Source organism: Triticum urartu, chromosome 5 (genome assembly GCF_003073215.2).
Source record: "Triticum urartu cultivar G1812 chromosome 5, Tu2.1, whole genome shotgun sequence".
In the NCBI taxonomy this organism is placed as follows: Eukaryota; Viridiplantae; Streptophyta; class Magnoliopsida; order Poales; family Poaceae; genus Triticum; species Triticum urartu.
The window spans coordinates 518,749,013-518,773,631 of NC_053026.1; the positions used below are offsets into that span (position 1 = coordinate 518,749,013).

Sequence of the window (24,619 nt, forward strand, 5' to 3'; positions counted from 1 at the left end):
GATGAATTTATGAGTAGTATCGGAGGGTATGAACCATAGAGAAGTTGGAATACAGTAGATATTACACCAATATGAATTTAGAAGGAGTTCAAAACAGTAACTAAGTGGTGATTCATTTTCTTATACTAGCGGAGCTTACGAGTTTTCTGTTAAGTTTTGTGTTGTGAAGTTTTCAAGTTTTGGGTAAAGATTTGATGGACTATGGAATAAGGAGTGGCAAAGATCCTAAGCTTGGGGATGCCCAAGGCACCTCAAGGTAATATTCAAGGACAACCGAGAGGCTAAGCTTGGGGATGCCCCGGAAGGCATCCCCTCTTTCGTCTTTGCTCATCGGTAACTTTACTTGGAGCTATATTTTTATTCACCACATGATATGCGTTTTTCTTGGAGCATCAATTTATTTTGTTAGGATTTTCTTGCTTTTATTTAGAACAATGTTTTGCATCTTTTATTTCAATAAAAGTGGCATTGATGGCCTTTACTAATATCCTATATATGAGTTCGTATAAGACACCGTCAGTCTGTCATTGTATGTTTTGCATCTTTTATTTCAATAAAAGTCTTTTCGGATGGAGGGAGTACTAATATCCTATATATGAGTTCGTATAAGACACCGTCAGTCTGTCATTGTATGTTTGGCTGTATAAGCACCGTTTTTATGAAATGGAGTATATTGCTATCGTTATTATCTAGTACTTCCTTCGTCCGAAAAAACTTGTCTCAAGCTTGTTCCTCAAATGGATATATCACACATTAACGTTGTGCTAGATACATTTATTTGAGGGACAAGTTTTTTCGGACGGAGGGAGTACTTACATGCAGTGCCATCTACTTAGAGTTATGCACCACTATGCGTGCATTCATTTTTTCGAAAAGGGCGGGGGCTCCCCGGCCTCTGCATCAGAGTGATGCATACGGCCATCTTATTAACCAAATAACAAAAGGTGTCAACAAGGTTCCAAAGTCTCCAGTTGATAGAAGGAAAATGCAGCTCACACAGAGCTTAAAAAGGCTAGATACACAAACTAGCCAGGACAAGATGCCACAACCGGCTGGCTAAAAATAGATAAGTAAACTAATTGCCTATCCTATTACATGACCGCCATCCAAACCGGTTGAAAATATCCCGAGCTACCATCTCCCAACGGATAGATCCAGTAACCAAACGCTCCCTGGCCTCCATCGGAGTGAGTAGCGACCACGAACAGATCACTGCCGTAGCTCGGAAAATAACCTGCAAAAAATAAATCCGTGATGTTCTGTTAAAAACCAAATCATTTCTGCAATTCCAGATAGTCCACAACAAAGCGCAAACTCCAACCCGAATATGTCTTGCTAAGTCAGGCTCAACCCCATTAAGCCATGTCCCAAATAATGCATTGACCGAAGTCGGTGGAGTAATATTAAAAGCAATATGGACAGTCCGCCAAAGGACTTTGGCCAACGGACAATCAAAGAATAAATGCTTAATTGTCTCATCCCGATCACAGAAGCTACACCTAGTAGGTCCTGTCCAATTACACTTTATCAAGTTGTCATTTGTTAAAATAACTTGTTTATGGACAAACCACATAAACACTTTAATTTTTAAACGAACTTTGACTGCCCAAACATGCTTGGAAGTTGGAATGGAGTTCGAATTAATAACATCAATATACATTGATTTAACTGTAAATACTCCAGACCTAGTCAACTTCCAGCGTAATTCATCGGGTTGGTGAGAAAGTTGAACGTCCATCAGTCTCCTAACTAGATGGAGCCATTCTTCCCAACGATTGCCCGCTAGCGACCGTCTAAACTGAATATTAAGGGGGATAGATTGAAATACCGTTGCCACAAATACCTCACGTTGTTGAGCAATCCGATATAAAGACGGATATTGAATGGCTAAAGGTGAGTCGCCAAGCCAAGTATCCTCCCAGAAACGTGTACTTGCCCCGTTTCCAATAACAAATTTCGTCCTATTGAACATTGATTGTTTGACTTTCATTAGTCCTTTCCAGAAAGGCGAATCAGTCGGTCTGACTGTGACTTGGGACAATGTTTTAGTCTGGAGGTAATTGCTGCGGAGGATCTGCGCCCACATGGCCTCAGTCCCGGAAGAAAGCTTCCACAACCACTTACTAAGAAGGCATTTGTTCTTGACTTCAAGATTTTCAATACCAAGACCCCCTTGGTCTTTCGGTCGACAGATGATGTCCCATTTAGCAAGCCGGTATTTTCTTTTAAGATCATCACCCTGCCAGAAGAAACGCGACCGATAGAAGTCCAGTCTTTTCCTAACACCAACTGGGACCTCAAAAAACGATAAGAGGAACATAGGCATACTCGTGAGCACCGAATTAATCAATATAAAACGGCCTCCGTATGACATGAGCTTACCCTTCCAGCAGGTCAGTTTTTTCTCAAATCGATCCTCGATGCACTTCCATTCTCTGTTTGTCAGCCTACGATGGTGTATCGGAATACCAAGGTATGAGAAAGGTAAACTCCCCAACTCGCACCCAAACAATTGCCTATAAGACTCCTGGTCATCTTTGGCTCTACCAAAGCAAAACAACTCGCTCTTATGAAAGTTAATCTTTAACCCAGTCAATTGTTCAAAAAGGCATAACACGAGCTTCATATTTATCGCCTTGGCCAAATCATGCTCCATAAAGATGATTGTATCATCTGCGTATTGAAGGATGGAAATACCTCCATCAACGAGATGAGGTACCAAATCACCCACTTGACCATTGTCCTTAGCCCTCCCTATCAAAATTGCTAACATATCCACCACAATGTTAAACAAGATAGGGGACATCGGATCTCCTTGTCTGAGGCCTTTATGTGTCTGGAAGTAATGACCTATATCGTCATTCACTTTAATTCTCACACTCCCTTTTTGCGTAAAGGATTCGACCTGTCGGCGCCAGGCTTCATCAAAACCCTTCATACGCAATGCATGTTGGAGGAGTGGCCATTTGACCATATCATACGCTTTTTCAAAATCCACCTTAAAAATTACTCCATCTAATTTTTTGGAATGGATTTCATGGAGCGTTTCATGAAGAACAACCACCCCTTCAAGGATGTTCCTGTCCGTCATGAAAGCAGTTTGGGATTGTTGCACCACAGAATGCGCAATCTGTGTGAGCCTATTGGTCCCGCCCTTGGTGAAGATTTTGAAACTAACATTGAGGAGGCAGATCGGTCTGAACTGCTCAATTCTCACAGCATCCGTTTTCTTAGGGAGCAATGTGATAGTTCCAAAATTCAGGTGAAATAATTGAAGCTGTCTAGAGAAGAGATCATAAAACATAGGTAGTAAATCCCCCTTAATAATGTGCCAGCACTTTTTATAGAACTCAGCCGAGAACCCATCCGGTCCGGGAGCCTTATTGTTTTTCATTTGTGCAATAGCATCAAACACCTCCTTCTCTGAGAATGGGGCAACCAGGATATCATTCTCAGCAGCAGACAACTGAAGCACATCCTCAGTCCTGGACTCATCGAGGGACACACAATTATCCTCCGGAGGTCCAAATAACTGTCTATAATACTCGGTAATATAGGTTTTGAGATTATCTTGACCTAAAATCGTACCCTCATCCTGTTCAAGCTGAAAGATCCGCTTCTTTCTATGCTTACCATTAGCAATGAGGTGAATTCATATGCGTGCATTCATATTTTGCCTATGTTTTCATTTCTGCCAATGTTATCATCCATGCATCACAACGTTGACGTAGCTAGCCCCAAGATGTACGTACGTAGCTGAAGTGTTCTGCCAAATCACTGTTGCCCCAAGCTTTACGATTGATGTCGATCGCAACGTACATGCGCAGCTGGAGTGCAAATTAGCGATTTCCTTGCTCCTTAGTGCAGGGAGGTAGTGTTGGTGTTAAGGGGCTACGAAGGTATCCCCTATCGCCCATCTTGTTCAATCTTCAATGTGGTTACTGATATGTTGGATATCCTTATAGCGAGGGCTATGGAGGATGGACAAGTAGGTAGGATGGCTCACTCCTCACCTGGTGAATGGGGGAGCCTTTTTTGCGGGGTGAATGGGGGAGTCTCTATCCTATACTAGACGATGCTTTTAGTTTTATGAAACATGATATGGACAAAGCGATTAGTATGAAGTTGATCAATTGCTGGTAGTACGAAAAATTGTCTGGACTCAAAACGACAGAACAACACCACTACAAGCAACTTCTTAGTTGCGAGGTTGGATAGCCTCCCTTTTGTTACCTTGGGATTCCCATTCACCTTCGTTTTGGAAAATTGTTTCTCAAAATAAGGATTGGAAAATTATTAACACCCGCTTGAGAAAATGCTCAGTCATTGGAAGGCCAACCTTTTGCCGTGTGGAGCTCGTCTCATCCTAATAAACATTGTCCTTACTATAGCTTGCACATGTTCATCCTATACTTCTTTGAAATACCCAAAGGGGTGCAAAAAAGATTGGATTTTCATAGATCATGATTCTTCTTGCAATAGCCAAGCTACGCAGTTTTGGAAGATAAGTGTCTAGGTGATACTCTATTAGGCGTTGTGTACACAAACCTATATAAAATTGCACAACGAAAGAATGTGTCTATTGTGTTGGTGCTAAGGGCGAGCCCACTGAATATTCAATTTCAGCGACTGTTACTAGGCGATAACCGGTTTCTACCGGGCACCGCAGAGGCGTCGCATGGCGTTGTGATTCGATCAGGTGTAGAAAGCGAGAGGAGTACCGTAGTCAAAGCCAAATAGTTGTCTATTGATTTCCTTTTTGTGTGTATCCGGATACAATAGATATAGTGGAGCCCACCAATGTATTGAATACCACCCTGAATTCATTCGCAACCCACCCCACTAGTGGTAAGCGACCTCGTCGTCTCCTCCTACGCTCCACTTGCTATTCCCTTATGTTCCCCTGCCGATGCATCCGCCGCACCCGGCAGTCTCGCATTGTGGATCCATTTCTGAGAAGAGCAGGTAACAAAAACAAATATCTATCATGATCTTTTGTTGCCGCTGGATTCGTTAGATGTGCATCTTAAATCAAACCTGTCCCCGCATTTTTCTACCGGCGGCGCTATTTCTAGGGTTACGAGTTCTAGGTGTGATTCCCAGGCAGGATTGAACAAAATGACAAATGTGCCTTTTAAGATGTTCAAACACACATCTTATTCCAAGGGCATTTGTTGTTACTAGCTGTCATATAGTTATTTGTGCCACCGGAACCATTGTTGTCGCCTGTGTGTTAACTTAAGAAGCTTAATCATTTTTAAGGTTCTGCATATGGTGTCCATGCTGCTTCATTTTAAGCAGGTGATGGTTGATTTTCTTATGCCTGATATGTCATGTCAGTCAAATTTAGCTGAAACATAAAACATGTAGGTGATAAGTTCAGCATATGGAAGAAAGTATCTCTGCAACTGCTTTTGGTACACGCAGATCACCTTGTTTTCAGAAGAAGTGGAAAATGGCGAATGTACAGAGTGAATCCAAAGAAACTGAATCTGCAGAACTAGTTGTTGATATACGGAAGCAAAACAAGAGGTTGTTAAGTAAAGAAGAGCATAAAGCAAGAAGAAACTGTAGTAAATATGCCCATGCCAGCTCTGAAAGTAAGGATTTGCGCTTGCAGCCAAAGAAAAGAAGCAAGATTCAGCGCAAAACATCATAAAAGAGTTTTGAAAGTGGAGATTTTCATGTAAAGAGGAAGAAAAATGCCAGGGCGGTCCAGTCAAGCTCTGAGAGTGAACAACCACAAATTACTCTTATAAAGAATACTGGAGTACTAGCCTCCTGGTGGCTTCAAGGGCGAAGAGGGCCTCCGCGCCATCCATTTCGTGGTGGCGTCCTGCATGGGCCTCTCGTCGAGCCAGATTCTGAAGTGGCGGCGAAGGCAATCATGCAAAAAAGAGACCAATGCATCACCTAATGCTGCTACAGTCTAGGAAATCAAGCACCTCCGATCCTCCAGGCTGCTAGGCGGTCTCCATGATTCAGCGTTTGGGTAACAGAGTAGCTAGAAACGTTTCTAGCTACTCTGTTGTTTTTTCGCAAAAGAAAAACAAAAAAAACAGAGCTACTCTGCTGTTTCTAGCTCCTGAAGATTCACAAATTAAGTCATCTTTCTAGAATTTTTCTTTATCCTTTCATTAGAATGATGTAAATATCTAGTTCCATATGGGATAGTAAATTAAAGGATCTTATTGCAAGTTTCACAGATTTGACACGTTGCTAGTACAGTACTGTACTTCCTAATGGTTCAGACGAGCTCTTGTGTATTCAGAGCAGAGTTGGGACACCTGAAGGCTGAGTGGCTCTGCAGCTAAGCTATGGGTGTGATAAATTAAGGTAAGGCTCAATTGGATAATGCACACCAAAGATCTCTGTAAGCAGATGCCAGGAGTTAATCTTCCATTATTACATAAAAGAATGTGTACGAAAGATTTGAAGGGCACATGGCACCAAATTGTCCCTAGAAAAGAATAAAAAATAATGGAGTACTAATTAGCCCAAAATGGCATGGAGGCAAGAATGATTATAATCTCCCACAGATTATGGTCAATCTTGTTAGTCCAAACTTCTTCCTTTCTCTTGTGTTTTTACTTTCTTATAATAAATCATAGAAGTTCACATGAAAAACACGTCGACAGCAGTTCTGAATTGCCCCTACGCTTCTACATCATTTTTCTTACAAAACCTATGCTTCTACATAGGACAAAAATATAGATGGTCATCTCAAGTTTCAACTGAGATGTGGTCTAGCACTTGATGATAGACATCAGTTATTTGTAATCTTGTACTACCTCCGTCCGGAAATACTTGTCCATTCCATCCATTCCAAGGACAAGTATTTCCGGACGGAGGGAGTATGTAGTTTTGGGCCGCTGATGAGATCTTATCTGGTTCTTCAGCAATAATCTGTCATGACCGGCATGACCAACTGTCAGACTAGATATCTCCATCTCAGGGGCCACTCTACATATTTCATTTCAATAGGATGCAATCATCAAGCACTCATAATTATTAGTGTGTACCTCACAAATAGAATTGGACCTTAATTCGTGCATGCCTAATCTTTGCCACTAAAACAGGTGAGTATGGGAGCATACTGTGATGTCTCCAAGCACACCCAAGACAAGAGACCTGCTAATATCGTCCCCGGCAACAAGTGGCAAACAGATAGCCCCAGAGAAATCTAATCAAGATCACACTGCCTGCCCTTGCACTTACAGCATTGCATGCTTTGAGCTCATGGCTCTGTCCCTTGCCAACCTGTCAGGATAGCTGCACCTAAACTGCAGCGTTCCCTTCTCTTCCTCCCCCCTCATCTGTATAAATTCATCAGCTTAGCACCACCATCACCTCATCAGTTCATCCAGAAAGCACAAGCTAAAGCAGCACCACTACACCTAGCAAAGAAAGAGGAGTAAACCAAACATGGTTAGTGCCAAGAGACTTTCTCAGATGGCAAAGAAGTGGCAGACAATAGCGGCCATCGGGAGGAAGAGGCTCACCCGGACCACAACAGCGGCGAAAGGAGCAGGTAATGACGAGTGCTGCGCCACTTCACCGTCGGTGGCAATGAAGGGCCACTGTGTGGTGTACACCGCCGACAGGGCGCGGTTCGAGGTGCCGCTGGCATACCTCGGCACATTGATCTTCAGCGAGCTTCTGACGATATCCCAGGAGGAGTTCACGCGGCGATGACGGGAGGATCATGCTGCCCTGCGATGCCGCGGTCATGGAGTACGCCATGTGCTTGCTCCAGAGAGATGCCTCCATGGAAGTCATGAAGGCATTCATGAGCTCTGTCGCAAGGCCGTGCAGCTTTGAAGGTAGTGTGGTGGGCATAGGGCTTAATCAGCAACTGGCTGTTTGTTAGCTTCTGAAGAACAGCCAACATAGTGCTAGCTTTAGCCCTGCTCTGTTTCTTGCATGATGTGAATATACAGTTGCAAGAGGTGGATTGGGCATGGAAACAAAGATTATCTTGCAATTTGCAACATGGTTAACTTTGTAACAATAGAAAACCATGAGCATATAGACAAGAAAATAAGGAGACAAAACTTGTCGCCAGAAGTAAAACTACACACCGTACAATACAACAGCAGCTCGTCATTTATCATGTCTCTGGTTTGGGTATCCAAGCTGAATCATCACCGCAGCAGCTTGCTTCGCTGAATCATCATTGCCGTCTGCCTCAGTGACCAGATGAGGAAGTTGATTGGACAATCACTTGAAGCCGCGAAGAAGACTCTGATGAAAGTCTCATCTTCTTGAGACTAGAATCCAGTCCATCATCCAAACTTGGTTGGACTACACATATTTTCCGCTTGTCCCTCACAGCTGAAACTTCTTCATTCCCCGGACCCTCGCTTTCCACTCGAACACCACTTTTGTGCAACATGAGTCTCGGCCTATTCGGATGGTTCTTTGTTGCTTGCTCCCAGTCTTGTCGTGTTTGGTCAGGCACTCCAGAGTCAACCGTGACTTCCTTGAGATGTCTGAGGTGTCTGATTTGGATGCCGGAAAGACCAACTAGACTCGGGCAGAGCAGCTGGAGTGAAACAAGGTTCGGCAGAGCTCCTTGTTCGATTGCTGGCAGAGCTGAAGTGAGACTTTGCACTACAAAGGACAGACGACGCAGGCTTGGGAATGCCCCTGATTTCATTTCAAATCTCTCAAGCTCATTCGCAATCAACTTGAGGTAAAGCAAGTTTCTCAAATTGATCAGACACGATAGAAGATCCCGTGTCAGAGTAGCTGATGAAATACACAGTTCAGTGAGACCTGACAGCAAGGGAACAAACGGGGGTAACTGGAGTAGCTTGCCACGTAGCTTCAGTGACCTTACATCATATTTGGAATCCTCCGAGCATGGCTCAAAAGCAAGCGAACTCAGCAAGTCTTCGGAACATTCTTCTGAATCAAGTGATAGAGAACGGGCACCCATATTGTCCATGGGGACCTTGGTGAACTCCTGAATGGCCTTGGAAAGATCATTGGTGTAGTTACTTCCATTTGCAACTGGCCCACACCATATCTTGACCTTTCTCAGATTTCTCATGTAAACCATAAGTTGAAGAAACCCTTGCCTTTCGTTTGTGACAAATCCAGCTAAAGTCTTCAGGTTGCTCTTGTTTCCGGACAAGAACTTCGTTGCTTTGCTCATCTTGTTTGCATTGTTTAGATCTTCTTTGTCAACTGTAAACTTTCCGAACAGATGAGCTAAGTGGTACAGCATAATGGCCTCAATGGGCACTGTCTTTATCTTGGTTCTCCTTAAATCCAGGGTCTCTAAGCAGTGCAGTCCATCGATGCTGCTCGGAAGCTTCGCAATACTGCCCCCAACACTTAGATATTTTAGATGCCATAGCTTGCCTATGTGTTTGAGGTGACTATCTTCCAGATCACTGCATTCTTCCAGATCCAAGACTCGTAGCAGTTTGCATTTACGAACATAAGAAATAGCATCACCTGCTTTTCCAAAGACTGTTAGAGACCGAACACGAGATAAATCCTCGTCAGAGGCCTCACTATCTGTCACATTGCCACCATGGATAGAAAGGTGGCAGGCATTATTAACATAGGCATGGGGTCTTGGATGATCACGAGACGATGTCGCGATGAACCCCTGTGACACGGACTTGTGCAGCATGAACTCGTGCATGATGCCATGAGTCATGCACGTCTTCACTTGCGCATTATTCCTTGTGCCAATGGACTGTATGATATTCCGGTCGACAAGCGCCTTGAAAGTCTCATCCGCAATGTCCTCCTCACTGCGAAGAGAATCACTCCGTGCATATCCTTCCGCTAACCACCTCCTGATAACAACTTTCCTCTTGAGGGGACGATTGTTAGGGAATACACCAAGATATAGCAAGCAGGTCATAGCATACACTGACAAACTGTCATAGTTATGCATCAGCACCTTTCTTAGTTCTGCGAAATTGTCATGGCCATGCTTCTCTCTCAGATGAGAACCCAGGTTACGGCATAGCTCTGCGCATCGCTCCCCCGTAGGCTCACCTGAGCATTTCAGGAAATCGGAGACACTGACGAGAGCAAGTGGAAGACCACCGCATTTCTGCAGCAGCGGCATGGACCCCTGCTCCAGCTCAGGTGACCGTACCTCCTGAAGAGCTATTTTCTTGGAGTCCTCTTCACCAAGTGTGTTCATTTGGTACACATAACCATTGCCATGGCTGCAGATATTAGCTGTTGACTGAATAGTTGTGGTCAGTAGGATTCTGCTGCTTTTGCCATTGTTTTCAAAGATGGAATTTATAGTGCTCCATTGCTCCATCCCCATGTCATCTATGACAATTAAATACCTAGAAATAAAATTGGGAGATGAAAAACAGAGGTTAGAAGATGAGTAGTGCATATGCAATTCAGAAGAAATTTCAATAGAAATTAGATCCCCAAATTATAATTTTACTAAGAACAATCTAAAATTATTTGGGAGTAGCATATGAAATTCAATAGTGAAGATCCCCAAAATTCACTAGATCCCCAAATTCAGATTTCACTAAGAACAATCTAAATTATTAGGGAGACGAAGTAAAGAGTAGGGAAAGATGCACACCTCTTATCCTTGAGGTATTCCTTGAGCAAGGCTTCAATACGTTGGCCATTATCAGCAACAACGTCCATGGCGTCTTTGGGGCGAACTTGCTGGAGTACATCGCGTAGGATCTCACCGACCCCGTGGCCGGTGACCTCTGGCGACCACCGACCGGCGGCAACCCAAGCACGGCAATGGAATTTCTCCACGGCGTGAGGGTCCTCGTACACAGCCCTCGCGAGGGTGGTCTTCCCCAAGCCGCCGAACCCCACCACGGAGATCACCCTCAGCTGCTCCTTCTCGCCCTCCACCTCATCCAGCATCGACAGGAGATCCTCCACGGGCCTCCCGATGCCCACCGGGTTGCGCGCGAAACGACACGACGGCGCCGCCGCCGCGAACTCGTGGCAGCAGCTGGCGGCGGCGGGGGGGATGGGGATGCCGAGGACGCGCTCGTGCGCCAGCTTGAGGCGGGCCTTGAGCTTGCGGATCTCGTCGGCGAAGCCCGAGCGACTCTGGACCTTCCTCAGCTCGTGGGCGACGGCGGCGACCCGGCGGATCAGCGCCGCTCCTCCTCCGCCTCCGCCGCCGCCAACGCGGGGCCTGCAGGTGAGGCGGTGGACGATGCGGTCGATGCAGTCCTGGGCGTCGTGCACCAGGCCAAGCATCTCCTCGCTGTAGATCCTGGCAACGGCGGTGCGTTGCTCGCCCCTGCGCAGGGCGTGGAGGCGGTCGTCCATGGCGGCGGCGATCATGCGGACGTCCTCCTGGATGGAGAGGGTGTCCTGCCGGAGGCCCTTCTGCTTGTTGTACTCCTTCTCCAGCACCTGGAACAGCTTCCCCATCACGCTCCTCAGGAAGGCGCTCGCCGCCGATTCCATGGCTCCGCTTCCACAGCTCGATCGGCTCTACACCACACAGTTGACTGACGAGAAGTGAAGAGGGAGTCTATCATTGCAATCGACAAGAGCATCAGTAACCGGACCCCACTTCCCCCAAAACGTCAGGCCAACTCCACCGACCCATCCTGTCCGCGTGCGAGTCCGTAAAACAAACCAACCAGACGGCCCAATGTCCACTTTCAACCCATCTTCGACCCAAATTTGCGCCGCTTTTGGGGTGAAATGAACAGCACACGGACGCGCCGGCCGTCTGCGCGTGTCCTCCCCTAGCCCGGCCGTCGGTGACACAGGGACATCCTTTTCTATTCGCCCCCTCCCTCCATCCGGCCGCACGCCCTCCATTCTTCTCCACTCTTCCCCACTCTTCCCTCGCCGCCGTCGCCGTTGCCATTGTAGCTGTGCAGCTCGGACGCACGCTCGCCCAACCCCTTCCCCTCGACGCCCCCGAGCTACCCAACCACGGCCACCTGCTTTGCGCACTCACTGGCTGGATTTGGGGCGGATCTGGTCGGTCTTGAGCTTGCCCGGCTGTGGTAGGCCGCGCCACGCCATGGACTGGCCGGACACCGGCCCGAAAGGCCATGGCAGGGCCGCAAGGCCACATGCAGGCAGTGGCTCCTCCTCTAGCCGCTCGAATCTACACCATATGTGGTCTGCCGGCAGATACACGAATGGCGGCCAGTCGGACTCGGTGCTAGCCCAAAAGCTCGTCGGCGCACCGTTGCCGCTCATTAAGTGCGACCACTGCGTAAAGAAGGTCATGCGTCGCGTGTCTACAACGCCGGAACATACCGGATGGGTGTTAATCAAGTGCTATAACGATGGGGTATGTGCTTCTTTTAGCTTCGGTTTGTGCTCTAGATTTGACTAGTTGTGCTTACTTTAAATTTTGTTGTGTAGAATGGATGCAAGTTTTGGTATTGGGAAGAAGAGTACATCGTGTTGGAAATATGCCCTAGAGGCAATAATAAAATGGTTATTATTATATTTCCTTGTTCATGATAATTGTCTATTGTTCATGCTATAATTGTATTAACCGGAGACCGTAATACATGTGTGAATACTTAGACCACAATATGTCCCTAGTAAGCCTCTAGTTGACTAGCTCGTTGATCAATAGATGGTTACGGTTTCCTGACCATGGACATTGGATGTCGTTGATAACGGGATCACATCATTAGGAGAATGATGTGATGGACAAGACCCAATCCTAAGCATAGCACAAGATCGTCTAGTTCGTCTGCTAAAGCTTTTCTAATGTCAAGTATCATTTCCTTAGACTATGAGATTGTGCAACTCCCGGATACCGTAGGAATGCTTTGGGTGTGCCAGACGTCACAACGTAACTGGGTGGCTATAAAGGCACACTAGGGGTATCTCCGAAAATGTCTGTTGGGTTAGCACGAATAGAGACTGGGATTTGTCATTCTGTGTGACGGAGAGGTATCTCTGGGCCCACTCGGTAGGACATCATCATAATGAGCTCAATGTGACCAAAGAGTTGATCACATGATGATGTGTTACGGAACGAGTAAAAGTGACTTGCCGGTAACGAGATTGAATGAGGTATTGGGATACCGACGATCGAATCTCGGGCAAGTAATGTACCGATTGACAAAGGGAATTGTATACAGGATTGATTGAATCCCCGACATCGTGGTTCATCCGATGAGATCATCGTCGAACATGTGGGAGCCAACATGGGTATCCAGATCCCGCTGTTGGTTATTGGCCAGAGAGCTGTCTCGGTCATGTCTGCATGATTCCCGAACCCGTAGGGTCTATACACTTAAGGTTCGGTGACGCTAGAGTTGTTATGGGAATTAGTGTGCAGTTACCGAATGTTGTTCGGAGTCCCGGATGAGATCCCGGACGTCACGAGGAGTTCCGGAATGGTTCAGAGGTAAAGAATTATATATGGGAAGTCCTATTTTGGCCACCGGAAAATGTTCGGGATTTTTCGGTATTGTACCGGGAAGATTCTAGAAGGTTCCGGAGTGGGGCCCACTTGCATAGGGGGACCCACATGAACGTGGGTAGTGGGGGAAAGGCCCCACACCCCTGGTCAAGTGATACGACTCCAACGTATCTATAATTTTTGATTGCTTCATGCTATATTATCTACTGTTTTGGGCAATATTGGGCTTTATTATCCACTTTTATATTACTTTTGGGACTAACCTATTAACCGGAGGCCCAACCCAGATTTGCTGTTTTATGCCTATTTCAGTGTTTCGAAGAAAAGGAATATCAAATGGAGTCGAAACGGAATGAAATCAACTGGAGAAGTTATTTTTAGAAGGAAACCTACCGGATAGACTTGGACCCTACGTCAGAAGATGAAGGAGGTGCTCACGAGGGTAGGGGGCGTGCCCACCCCCTTGGGGCGCGCCCCCTGCCTCGTGGCCCCCCTTCGGTCCACCGATGTACTCCTTTCACCCATATATACCTACGTATCGTAAAACTTCCAGGGAGCACAATAGATCGGGAGTTCCGCCGCCAGAAGCCTCCGCAGGCACCGAAAGCCAATCAAGATCCCTAAAAGGGGGGATAACAGTCGGTGGGGAAAGAAAATGATGGGATTTCTTTCCCCCACCTTTGCCAACGCCCCAATGGACTTGGAGGGCAAGAAACCAGCCCCCTCCACCCCTATATATAGCGGGGAGGCGCATGGGAGCCGTGTTGGAAATATGCCCTAGAGGCAATAATAAAATGGTTATTATTATATTTCCTTGTTCATGATAACTGTCTATTTTTCATGCTATAATTGTGTTATCCGGAAATCGTAATACATGTGTGAATACATAGACCACAACACGTCCCTAGTGAGCCTCTAGTTGACTAGCTCGTTGATCAAAAGATAGTCATGGTTTCCTGACTATGGACATTAGATGTCATTGATAACGGGATCACATCATTAGGAGAATGATGTGATGGACAAGACCCAATCCTAAGCTTAGCTCAAAGATCATGTAGTTCGTTTGCTATAGCTTTTCCGAATGTCAAGTATCATTTCCTTAGACCATGAGATTGTGCAACTCCCAGATACCGTAGGAGTGCTTTGGGTGTGCCAAACGTCACAACGTAACTGGGTGACTATAAAGGTGCACTACGGGTATCTCCGAAAGTGTCTGTTGGGTTGGCACGAATCGAGACTGGGATTTGTCACTCCGTATGACGGAGAGGTATCTCTGGGCCCACTCGGTAATGCATCATCATAATGAGCTCAATGTGACCAAGTGGTTGATCACGGTATCATGCATTACGGTACGAGTAAAGTGACTTGCCGGTAACAAGATTGAACGAGGTATTGGGATACCGACGATCGAGTCTCGGGCGAGTAACGTACCGATTGACAAAGGGAATTGTATACGGGATTGATTGAATCCTCGACATCGTGGTTCATCCGATGAGATCATCGAGGAGCATGTGGGAGCCAACATGGGTATCCAGATCCCGTTGTTGGTTATTGACCGGAGAGTCATCTTGGTCATGTCTGCGTGTCTCCCGAACCCGTAGGGTCTACACACTTAAGTTTCGGTGACACTAGGGTTGTTGAGATATTAGTATGCGGTAGCCCGAAAGTTTTTCGGAGTCCCGGATGAGATCACGGACGTCACGAGGAGTTCCGGAATGGTCCGGAGGTGAAGAATTATATATAGGAAGTCCAGTTTCGGCCATCGGGGAAGTTTCGGGGGTCACCCGTATTGTGCCGGGACCACCAGAAGGGTCCCGGGGGTCCACCGGGTGGGGCCACCTATCCCGGAGGGCCCCATGGGCTGAAGTGGGGAAGGGAACCAGCCTCTGGTGGGCTGGTGCTCCCCCCTTGGGCCTCCTCCTGCGCCTAGGGTTGGAAACCCTAGGGGTGGGGGCGCCCCACTTGGCTTGGGGGGCAAGCCACACCCCTTGGCCGCCGCCCCCCTTGGAGATTGGATCTCCTAGGGCTGGCGCCCCCCCTAGGGGTCCTATATATAGTGGGGGGAGGGAGGGCAGCCGCACCCTAGCCCCTGGCTCCTCCATCTCCCTCCCGTGACACCTCTCCCTCTCGCTGAGCTTGGCGAAGCCCTGCCGAGATCACCGTTGCTTCCACCACCACGCCGTCGTGTTGCTGGATCTCCATCAAACTCTCCTTCCCCCTTGTTGGATCAAATTGGAGGAGACGTCTTCCCAACCGTATGTGTGTTGAACGCGGAGGTGCCGTCCGTTCGGCGCTAGGTCATCGGTGATTTGGATCACGACGAGTACGACTCCATCAAGCCCGTTCTCTTGAACGCTTCCGCTCGCGATCTACAAGGGTATGTAGATGCACTCCCCTTTCCCTCGTTGCTAGATAACTCCATAGATTGATCTTGGTGATGCGTAGAAAATTTTAAATTCTGCTACGTTCCCCAACAGTGGCATCATGAGCTAGGTCTATGCGTAGTTTCTATGCACGAGTAGAACACAAAGCAGTTGTGGGCGTCGATATTGTCAATTTACTTGCCTTTACTAGTCTTATCTTGATTCGGTGGCATCGTGGGATGAAGCGGCCCGGACCGACCTTACACGTACGCTTACGTGAGACTGGTTCCACCGACTGACATGCACTAGTTGCATAAGGTTGCTAGCGGGTGTCTGTCTCTCCCACTTTAGTCGGATCGGATTCGATGAAAAGGGTCCTTATGAAGGGTAAATAGAAATTGGCATATCACGTTGTGGTTTTGGCGTAGGTAAGAAACGTTCTTGCTAGAAACCTATAGCAGCCACGTAAAAACTTGCAACAACAATTAGAGGACGTCTAACTTGTTTTTGCAGCATGTGCCGTGTGATGTGATATGGCCAAAAGGATGTGATGAATGATATATGTGATATATGAGATTGATCATGTTCTTGTAATAGGAATCACGACTTGCATGTCGATGAGTATGACAACCGGCAGGAGCCATAGGAGTTGTCTTAATTTATTTATGACCTGGGTGTCAACATAAATGTCATGTAATTACTTTACTTTATTGCTAAAGCGTTAGCCATAGTAGTAGAAGTAATAGATGACGAGACAACTTCAAGAAGACACAATGATGGAGATCATGATGATGGAGATCATGGTGTCATGCCGGTGACAACGATGATCATGGAGCCCCGAAGATGGAGATCAAAAGGAGCAAATGATATTGGCCATATCATGTCACTATTTTGATTGCATGTGATGTTTATCATGTTTTACATCTTATTTTCTTAGAACGACGGTAGCTTAAATAAGATGATCCCTCATAATAATTTCAAGAAAGTGTTCCCCCTAACTGTGCACCGCTGCGAAGGTTCGTTGTTTCGAAGCACCACGTGATGATCGGGTGTGATAGATTCTAATGTTCGAATACAACGGGTGTAAGCCAGATTTACACACGCAATACACTTAGGTTAACTTGACGAGCCTAGCATGTACAGACATGGCCTCGGAACATGGAAGACCGAAAGGTCGAGGATGAGTCGTATAGAAGATACGATCAACATGAAGATGTTCACCGATGTTAACTAGTCCGTCTCACGTGATGATCGGACACGACCTAGTTGATACAGATCATGTTTCACTTAGATGACTAGAGGGATGTCTATCTGAGTGGGAGTTCATTGAATAATTTGATTAGATGAACTTATTTATCATGAACTTAGTCTAAAATCTTTACAATATGTCTTGTAGATCAAATGGCCCACGTTGCCCTCAACTTCAACGCGTTCCTAGAGAAAACCAAGCTGAAAGATGATGGCAGCAACTATACGGACTGGGTCCGGAACCTGAGGATCATCCTCATAGCTGCCAAGAAAGATTATGTCCTAGAAGCACCGCTAGGTGACGCACCCATCCCAGAGAACCAAGACGTTATGAACGCTTGGCAGTCACGTGCTGATGATTACTCCCTCGTTCAGTGCGGCATGCTTTACAGCTTAGAACCGGGGCTCCAAAAGCGTTTTGAGCAACACAGAGCATATGAGATGTTCGAAGAGCTGAAAATGGTTTTCCAAGCTCATGCCCGGGTCGAGAGATATGAAGTCTCCGACAAGTTCTTCAGTTGTAAGATGGAGGAAAATAGTTCTGTCAGTGAGCACATACTCAAAATGTCTGGGTTGCATAACCGCTTGACTCAGCTGGGAGTTAATCTCCCGGATGACGCGGTCATTGACAGAATCCTTCAGTCGCTTCCACCGAGCTACAAGAGCTTTGTGATGAACTTCAATATGCAGGGGATGGAAAAGACCATTCCTGAGGTATATTCAATGTTGAAATCAGCGGAGGTGGAGATCAAAAAGGAACATCAAGTGTTGATGGTTAATAAAACCACTAAGTTTAAGAAAGGCAAGGGTAAGAAGAACTTCAAGAAGGACGGCAAGGGGGTTTCCACGCCCGGTAAGCAAGCTGCCGGGAAGAAGCCAAAGAATGGACCCAAGCCCGAGACTGAGTGTTTTTAATGCAAGGGAAGTGGTCACTGGAAGCGGAACTACCCCAAATATTTAGCGGACAAGAAGGCCGGCAACACTAAAGGTATATGTGATATACATGTAATTGATGTGTACCTTACCAGTACTCGTAGTAGCTCCTGGGTATTTGATACCGGTGCGGTTGCTCACATTTGTAACTCAGAGCAGGAGCTGCGGACTAAGCGGAGACTGGCGAAGGACGAGGTGACGATGCACGTTGGGAATGGTTCCAAGGTCGATGTGATCGCCGTTGGCATGCTACCTCTACATTTACCTACGGGATTAGTTTTAAACCTCAATAATTGTTATTTAGTGCCAGCTTTGAGCATGAACATTGTATCAGGATCTCGTTTAATTTGAGATGGCTACTCATTTAAATCCGAGAATAATGGTTGTTCTATTTATATGAGAGATATGTTTTATGGTCATGCCCCGCTGGTGAATGATTTATTCTTAATGAATCTCGAGCGTAATGTTACACATATTCATAGTGTGAATACCAAAAGATGTAAGGTTGATAATGATAGTCCCACATACTTGTGGCACTGCCGCCTTGGTCACATAGGTGTCAAACGCATGAAGAAGCTCCATACAGATGGACTTTTGGAGTCTCTTGATTACGAATCATTTGACACATGCGAACCATGCCTCATGGATAAAATGACCAAGACTCCGTTCTCAGGAACAATGGAGCGAGCAACCAACTTATTGGAAATCATACATACTGATGTGTGCGGTCCAATGAGTGTTGAGGCTCGCGGTGGCTATCGTTATGTTCTCACCCTCACTGATGACTTGAGTAGATATGGGTATGTCTACTTAATGAAACACAAGTCTGAGACCTTTGAAAAGTTCAAGGAATTTTAGAGTGAGGTTGAGAATCAACGTGACAGGAAAATCAAGTTCTTGCGATCAGATCGTGGGGGAGAATACTTGAGTCACGAATTTGGCACGCACTTAAGGAAATATGGAATAGTTTCACAACTCACGCCGCCTGGAACACCTCAGCGTAATGGTGTGTCCGAACGTCGTAATCGCACTCTATTGGATATGGTGCGATCTATGATGTCTCCGATCTACCGCTGTCATTTTGGGGCTATGCTTTAGAGACTGCCGCATTCACTTTAAATAGGGCTCCGTCGAAATCCGTTGAGATGACACCGTGTGAATTATGGTTTGGGAAGAAACCTAAGTTGTTGTTTCTAAAAGTTTGGGGATGCGATGCTTATGTCAAGAAACTTCAACCTGAAAAGCTCGAACCCAAGTCGGAAAAATGCGTCTTCATAGGATACCCTAAAGAAACTATTGGGTATACCTTCTACCTCAGATCCGAAGGCAAGATCTTTGTTGCCAAGAATGGATCCTTTCTAGAGAAAGAGTTTCTCTCAAAAGAAGTAAGTGGGAGGAAAGTAGAACTTGATGAAGTATTACCTCTTGAACCGGAAAGTGGCGAAACTCAAGAAAATGTTCCTGAGGTGCCTGCACCGCCTAGAGAGGAAGTTAATGATGATGATCATGAAAATTCAGATCAAGTTGCTACCGAACTTCGTAGGTCCATAAGGACACGTTTCGCACCAAAGTGGTACGGCAACCCTGTCTTGGAAATCATGTTGTTAGACAACGGTGAACCTTTGAACTATGAGGAAGCGATGGCAGGCCCAGATTCCGACAAATGGCTGGAAGCCATGAAATCCGAGATAGGATCCATGTATGAAAACGAAGTATGGACTTTGACTGACTTGCCCGATAATCGGCGAGCCATAGAAAATAAATGGATCTTTAAGAAGAAGACAGACGTGGATGGTAATGTAACCATCTATAAAGCTCGGCTTGTCGCTAAGGGTTATCGACAAGTTCAAGGGGTTGACTACGATGAGACTTTCTCACCCGTAGCGGAGCTGAAGTCCGTTCGAATCATGTTAGCAATTGCTGCATTCTATGACTATGAGATATGTCAAATGGACGTCAAAACAGCATTCCTTAATGGTTTCTGTCGGGGGTTGGGTGCGACATATGCCAAAGGATGGATTATCATGGTGGGAGTGAGTAGAACGTCGCCGGTGCCTGGAAACGGGATAAGGCGAAGGCATGCACGCCGGCGAATCTTACCCAGCTTCGGGGCTCTCCGTGGAGATAATACCCCTACTACTGCTCTACGGGGTCTCCGCATGATCACTATGGTAAAGTGTGTACACGGTTGCTCCTTGAGCTGTTTCCTGGAGGTAGGAGAAGGCAAGGCTAGCTCTCTCCTTCCTATATGATCTGGTCTAGTGCTAATGGATTCCAACCCTTTGCACGGGTGCCCTGGGGGGTTTATATAGGCCTACCCCCAGGGGTACAATGGTAATCCGGCTGGACGCGGGCCCAGCCGTCAGTCTCTCTGGCCGCTGTCTTATCCGCCGACTCCTGGGGCCCGCCGACTGGTGGGCCCCGCCGACTGGCTCGGTACGGAGCCGACAGGCCGCGTCCTCCGCGGGCGGGTCTTGCCGGCTGTAGATTGCTATAGTCGTGCCTCTAATGACGCGGGCTCGGTCATGGGGTCGTGGCGACAGCTCCGCCGTCTGGCGGGCGATCACTGTGGCCCCTCCCTGTCGCGTCTGGTTAATGGTGCGTGGGGCCCATGGGAGGGGTCGGCCGACTCCTGGGGGCCGACTCCCAACTGGGCCGACTGGTGGCGCTCTCGCTGTCTTCCGTACGCCCGCCGACTAGTGGGACCCGTCGTCCCTGGGTCGTACCGGCAGGCCGTCGTGGGCATAGGACTCCGCCCACTGGGGCTGGCGTCAGGGCCGGCATGGCAATAGTGTCGCGCCGGGCGGGGATCTCCGCGGGTACGGCGTACTGTGGCCACGCCTGCCCTTGGAAAAGGGTGGGAGTGGGCCTTACTGTGGCCACTCCCCGTCCCGTCCCTCTTTATGAGGGCATGAGGGTTGTTGGCGTCGCGGGTCGACTCCCCATGGCCGGCTTCTCTGGAAGTCGCCAGTCAGAAGTCGGCTCATCCTGAAGTCGTCCTCGGGACTCGGCCGCGAGTGGGCAGTCGGCTGCCTCGCAGCCGACTCTGAGAAGGCGGCTCTTCATCCTGGGGTCTTGAGGGGTGTAGCCTGCCCCGATGTCTTGAATGGTTCTGGGCCTGGGTTAGCCTACCCGTGGCCCATTACTCTGACAATAGTCCCCGAAACTGGTGAGGCACCGAGGGCGATATGTCGAGGAGCCTCAACAGTTTCTTATTTCCGGTGGTTGGATCTGGGCCTCGCTAGCCGTCTTCTGTCAAGCCGACTAGTTGGAGCTGGACTTGCCCCTAAAAAAGTTTGAACGTCGCGGCGGAGTCCAGGCGGCGTGCCTGATAAGCATCCGGGTTGCCGCCCGTTGTGGACCCGTCACGAGGCGCCACGTGGCTGAGCTAGTCTGCCCACCCACGCGCGCGACGGGACAGGCCTGCAGGCGGGGCCCGCCACTACCGCGCCTCGGCATGTGAACGGATTCGTTGTGGCTGTGCGGATGGTTGGGGTTCCCGAGCGGTTATTGCACGCAGTAACTTCGTGTGGTAAATCGTGGGGGTCGTGGGGTCCTGGGCGCAGCTAATCCCACGACTGCCCCCTCGGCTTCTCAGCCCACGAGCCTACAAGTAGGTGGGGGGAGGGGGCGGCGAAGCACGCGCGCCCATCCTCCCTACTCCCTTTCACTCCTTCTTGCTTCTTTTGCCTCTCGCCGCTGCTGCTCTGAACCACGCCGCGCCCGCATCGATGAGCTCTTCCTCCGCCGCCGTGCCTCCTGCTGTGTGCTCCGGAGTGTGGGACGGCTCCGAGGTCGATGACGACGACATCGAGATCCTCCGCAAGACACGGTGGCTGCCCGACAGGGGCTTAGTGCGGGCCCGCCTCGCACCGGAGGGGGAAATATCGCCGGCGCCGGAGGAGGGCAAGCGGGTCATATTCCGCTCGCACCTTATGCGCGGCCTCGGGCTTCCGGCGAGCGGCTTCTTCCGCTCCTTCTTGGAGTTCCACGGGCTCCAGCCGCACCACCTTACTCCGAACACGGTGGTGCTGCTGGCTGCCTTTGCCACCCTGTGCGAAGGCTTCCTCGGCGTTCTCCCCACCATCGAGCTCTGGGGTGAGTTCTTCCAGTCCAAGCTTGGCACACACGTCGCCGGCGTGCCGGCCCAGTGCGGTGCGTTTATCGCGATGCAGAGATCAGTGGCCGACAATCCATTTCCCACCATCGCGCTGATTAAGTTGGTGAAGATGTGGCAGCGGTCCTACTTTTATGTGAAGAATCTCGCCCCAGAAGGCGACTGGGTCAACCTGTCGGCTTATGAAGCCGGCGTGCCGGCTGGAAGGCTCCCCAGCTGGTCATACCGAGCCAGGTCGTTGTCTCCTGCTGGCGCCGCCGCCGTCGCGCGACTCCGAGTGCTGACACAGTCGGAGGGCTTGACCGGGGCCGACTTGCTGGCCGCCTTTGTGGCGCGCCGAGTCCTCCCACTCCAAGGCTGACCTCACCTGATCTGCCAGATGAGAGGTCATCGGGACCCGAGTCGGATGTGCTCCAAGGACATGCCTCACGTGGAGGTGGCGGACACGGTGAACTACATCGCGAACTGCAGTCTCACGGTGGATTGGTGGTTCGGCAAGGAGCCATACTCACGCGCCAACCCCCCGCCTATTGTAAGTCGTCTTCCTTATTCTTCTGTTTCTTTCGTTGCCGAGTCCGACTTATCCAGTCTGACCTTTTTTGTTTTTGAATCAGAACCCTCTCGTCCATCCTTCGGCCGGCACCACATGGCCGACTCGTCAGTTTGTCCCCGATCGGGCGGAGAGCGACGTCGACGATACTGACTTGGGGGCGGCGGCTATGGAGGCCGACGCCGAGGGAGGAGGAGGAGAAGCAGGCGGCTTCAGGCCAACGGCCACTTTCGCTAACTGGCCTGATGACGATGCTGAGGGGGAAGTCGCCCCGCGTCACCAGCCAAAGGCTGGCCAGCCAAGCGCGAGTTCCTCCGCCGTCTTGGACACTCAAGGCTGCGTGAAGAAGCGCCGGGCCGGGCCGAGTACACTTGGTGGCCGGTCGAAGATGTTTAAGGGAGCGGCCGTCGCGACCAAGCGGGAAGAGGCGGCCGCGAAAGCCAACCGCTTCCTCAAGGAAGTGAAGAAGCCGCCGCTGGTCTCTGCGTAAGCGCCTCCGTCCCTTATCTTTATTTTCTCTTTGTTGATCTTGTCTGAGTCTTTCATATGCTTCCCTCGCTTCAGGGCCCCCCTCACTCTTGAGAGGGTTGCCGCCGCCTCCGTTATGGGGTCGGCGGAGACGTCTGCCACTACTCGGCGGATTGACCCCGGTCGCCGCCGACCTCCGGGAGGCGACGGAGCAGAACGCGCAGGAGAAGTGCGAGGAGGAAGAGGCCGCCTGCCTGAAGAAAGCGGAGGCTGAGAAGGCGGAGGCCTCCGCCCTGAAAAATCTAGAGGAGGCCGAGGCCGCCGTCGCGGCAAGGCAGCAGGCTAAGGAAGTCACGCACCGGCGGTCGGCGGTGTTCGTCACCCCTCTGAACTCTGCCGCCGCCCCCGGAGTTCACGGGGCATTCAGGGGAAGCCGGCGGCAAGTTCCTGATCATGGAGAGGGGCGGCGGCGACGCCTCCATGCCGGACGCGGTCGTGCCGCCACCGCCGCCCCCGCCGCCGTCTAGGAGCGCGCAAGGCAAACAGCCGGCGGACCCGCCCTTGCCGCCGACTGAAGACGAGGCCGTGGCAAGGCTACTCCTTCAAGTCGGCTCGCCAACGCGCCGCCGTCTTGAGAAGGCGACTTCGGCGCCACGCCCCTTGGAGACCGGCACCGCTAGCTCGACGATCCCAGACGCCGAAGCGACGAGCGCCGCGCCCATTGGGTGGGTGCGAGGAGGCGGCACGGGCCCGCTGAACCAGGCGCTTCTGGATGTCCAGACAAAGCTGAGAGCGACGCTATCCAAAACTGCACCAAGGTGCACCTGGCGTCGCGGGCAGCCATCCGGGTATGCTTTCTCCTTTGTCTTTGTTTTCTTGTTCCTCTCTGTGGGGGCGCGCCATCGCACCCACTGGGTGTAGTCCCTGAGTTTCGGGCCGGCTGCTGAGCAGGCGGCCCGGAACTCCAATTGGTGAGTTCCGGGTAGTAACTTTTGTCTGAAATACTTGTCGCAGGACTATCACAACCTCCGTGTCACCGCCTTCAACCGCAACGTTGAAGAGCTGGGCAAGCAGACCGCCGACTTGTCGGAGAGCCGGAGTGAGTCCTTTTTCTTCTTTGCAGGGGCGCGCTGGCGCACCCGCGGGCTGTAGTCCCCGAGATTCGGGCCCACTGCTGAGCAGTCGGGCCGGATCTCCCTGGCGACCTTCTTTGTTGATGACTTAACGCCTTCTTTCTTCTTTCTCTTCAGAGGCCAACGCCACTCTTCAACAACAGCTGAGCGAAGCCAATACCGCGTTACACACCAAGGGGGAGGAGTGCAGCAAGCTCGCCGCAGAGTGCGATCTGTTGGCCGCACAATTGACAGAGCAGAAGTAGCTGCTTAAGAAGACGCAGAAGGAGGCGGAAGAAGAGAAGGCCGCCCTCCTGGCTGAGTTCGCGAGCGAGCGCTCCTCCTGGATTGACAAGGAGGCAATGCTGCCCTCCAGCTTCCATGAGATCGAGGACCTCGTCGACGGTGAGCTTCTTTGCTTTTCTTCTTCGAGCCGCCGACTATAGGTCG

General features: G+C 49.4%; 1 protein-coding gene and 1 pseudogene across 1 annotated transcript; one reads left to right on the plus strand and one right to left on the minus strand.

Annotated features, from left to right (window-relative positions):
* Positions 1–7,404: 7,404 nt before the first annotated feature.
* LOC125510296 lies at positions 7,405–7,870 on the plus strand (annotated as a pseudogene).
* Positions 7,871–7,954: 84 nt separating this feature from the next.
* LOC125510295 (disease resistance protein RGA4-like) lies at positions 7,955–11,556 on the minus strand. Its single transcript, XM_048675439.1, has 2 exons — positions 10,580–11,556; positions 7,955–10,325 (listed from the first exon to the last, which is right to left on the minus strand). The coding sequence occupies exons 1-2, from the start codon at positions 11,437–11,439 to the stop codon at positions 8,189–8,191; spliced, it is 2,997 nt and encodes a 998-aa protein (XP_048531396.1). The 5' UTR covers positions 11,440–11,556; the 3' UTR covers positions 7,955–8,188.
* Positions 11,557–24,619: the final 13,063 nt, after the last annotated feature.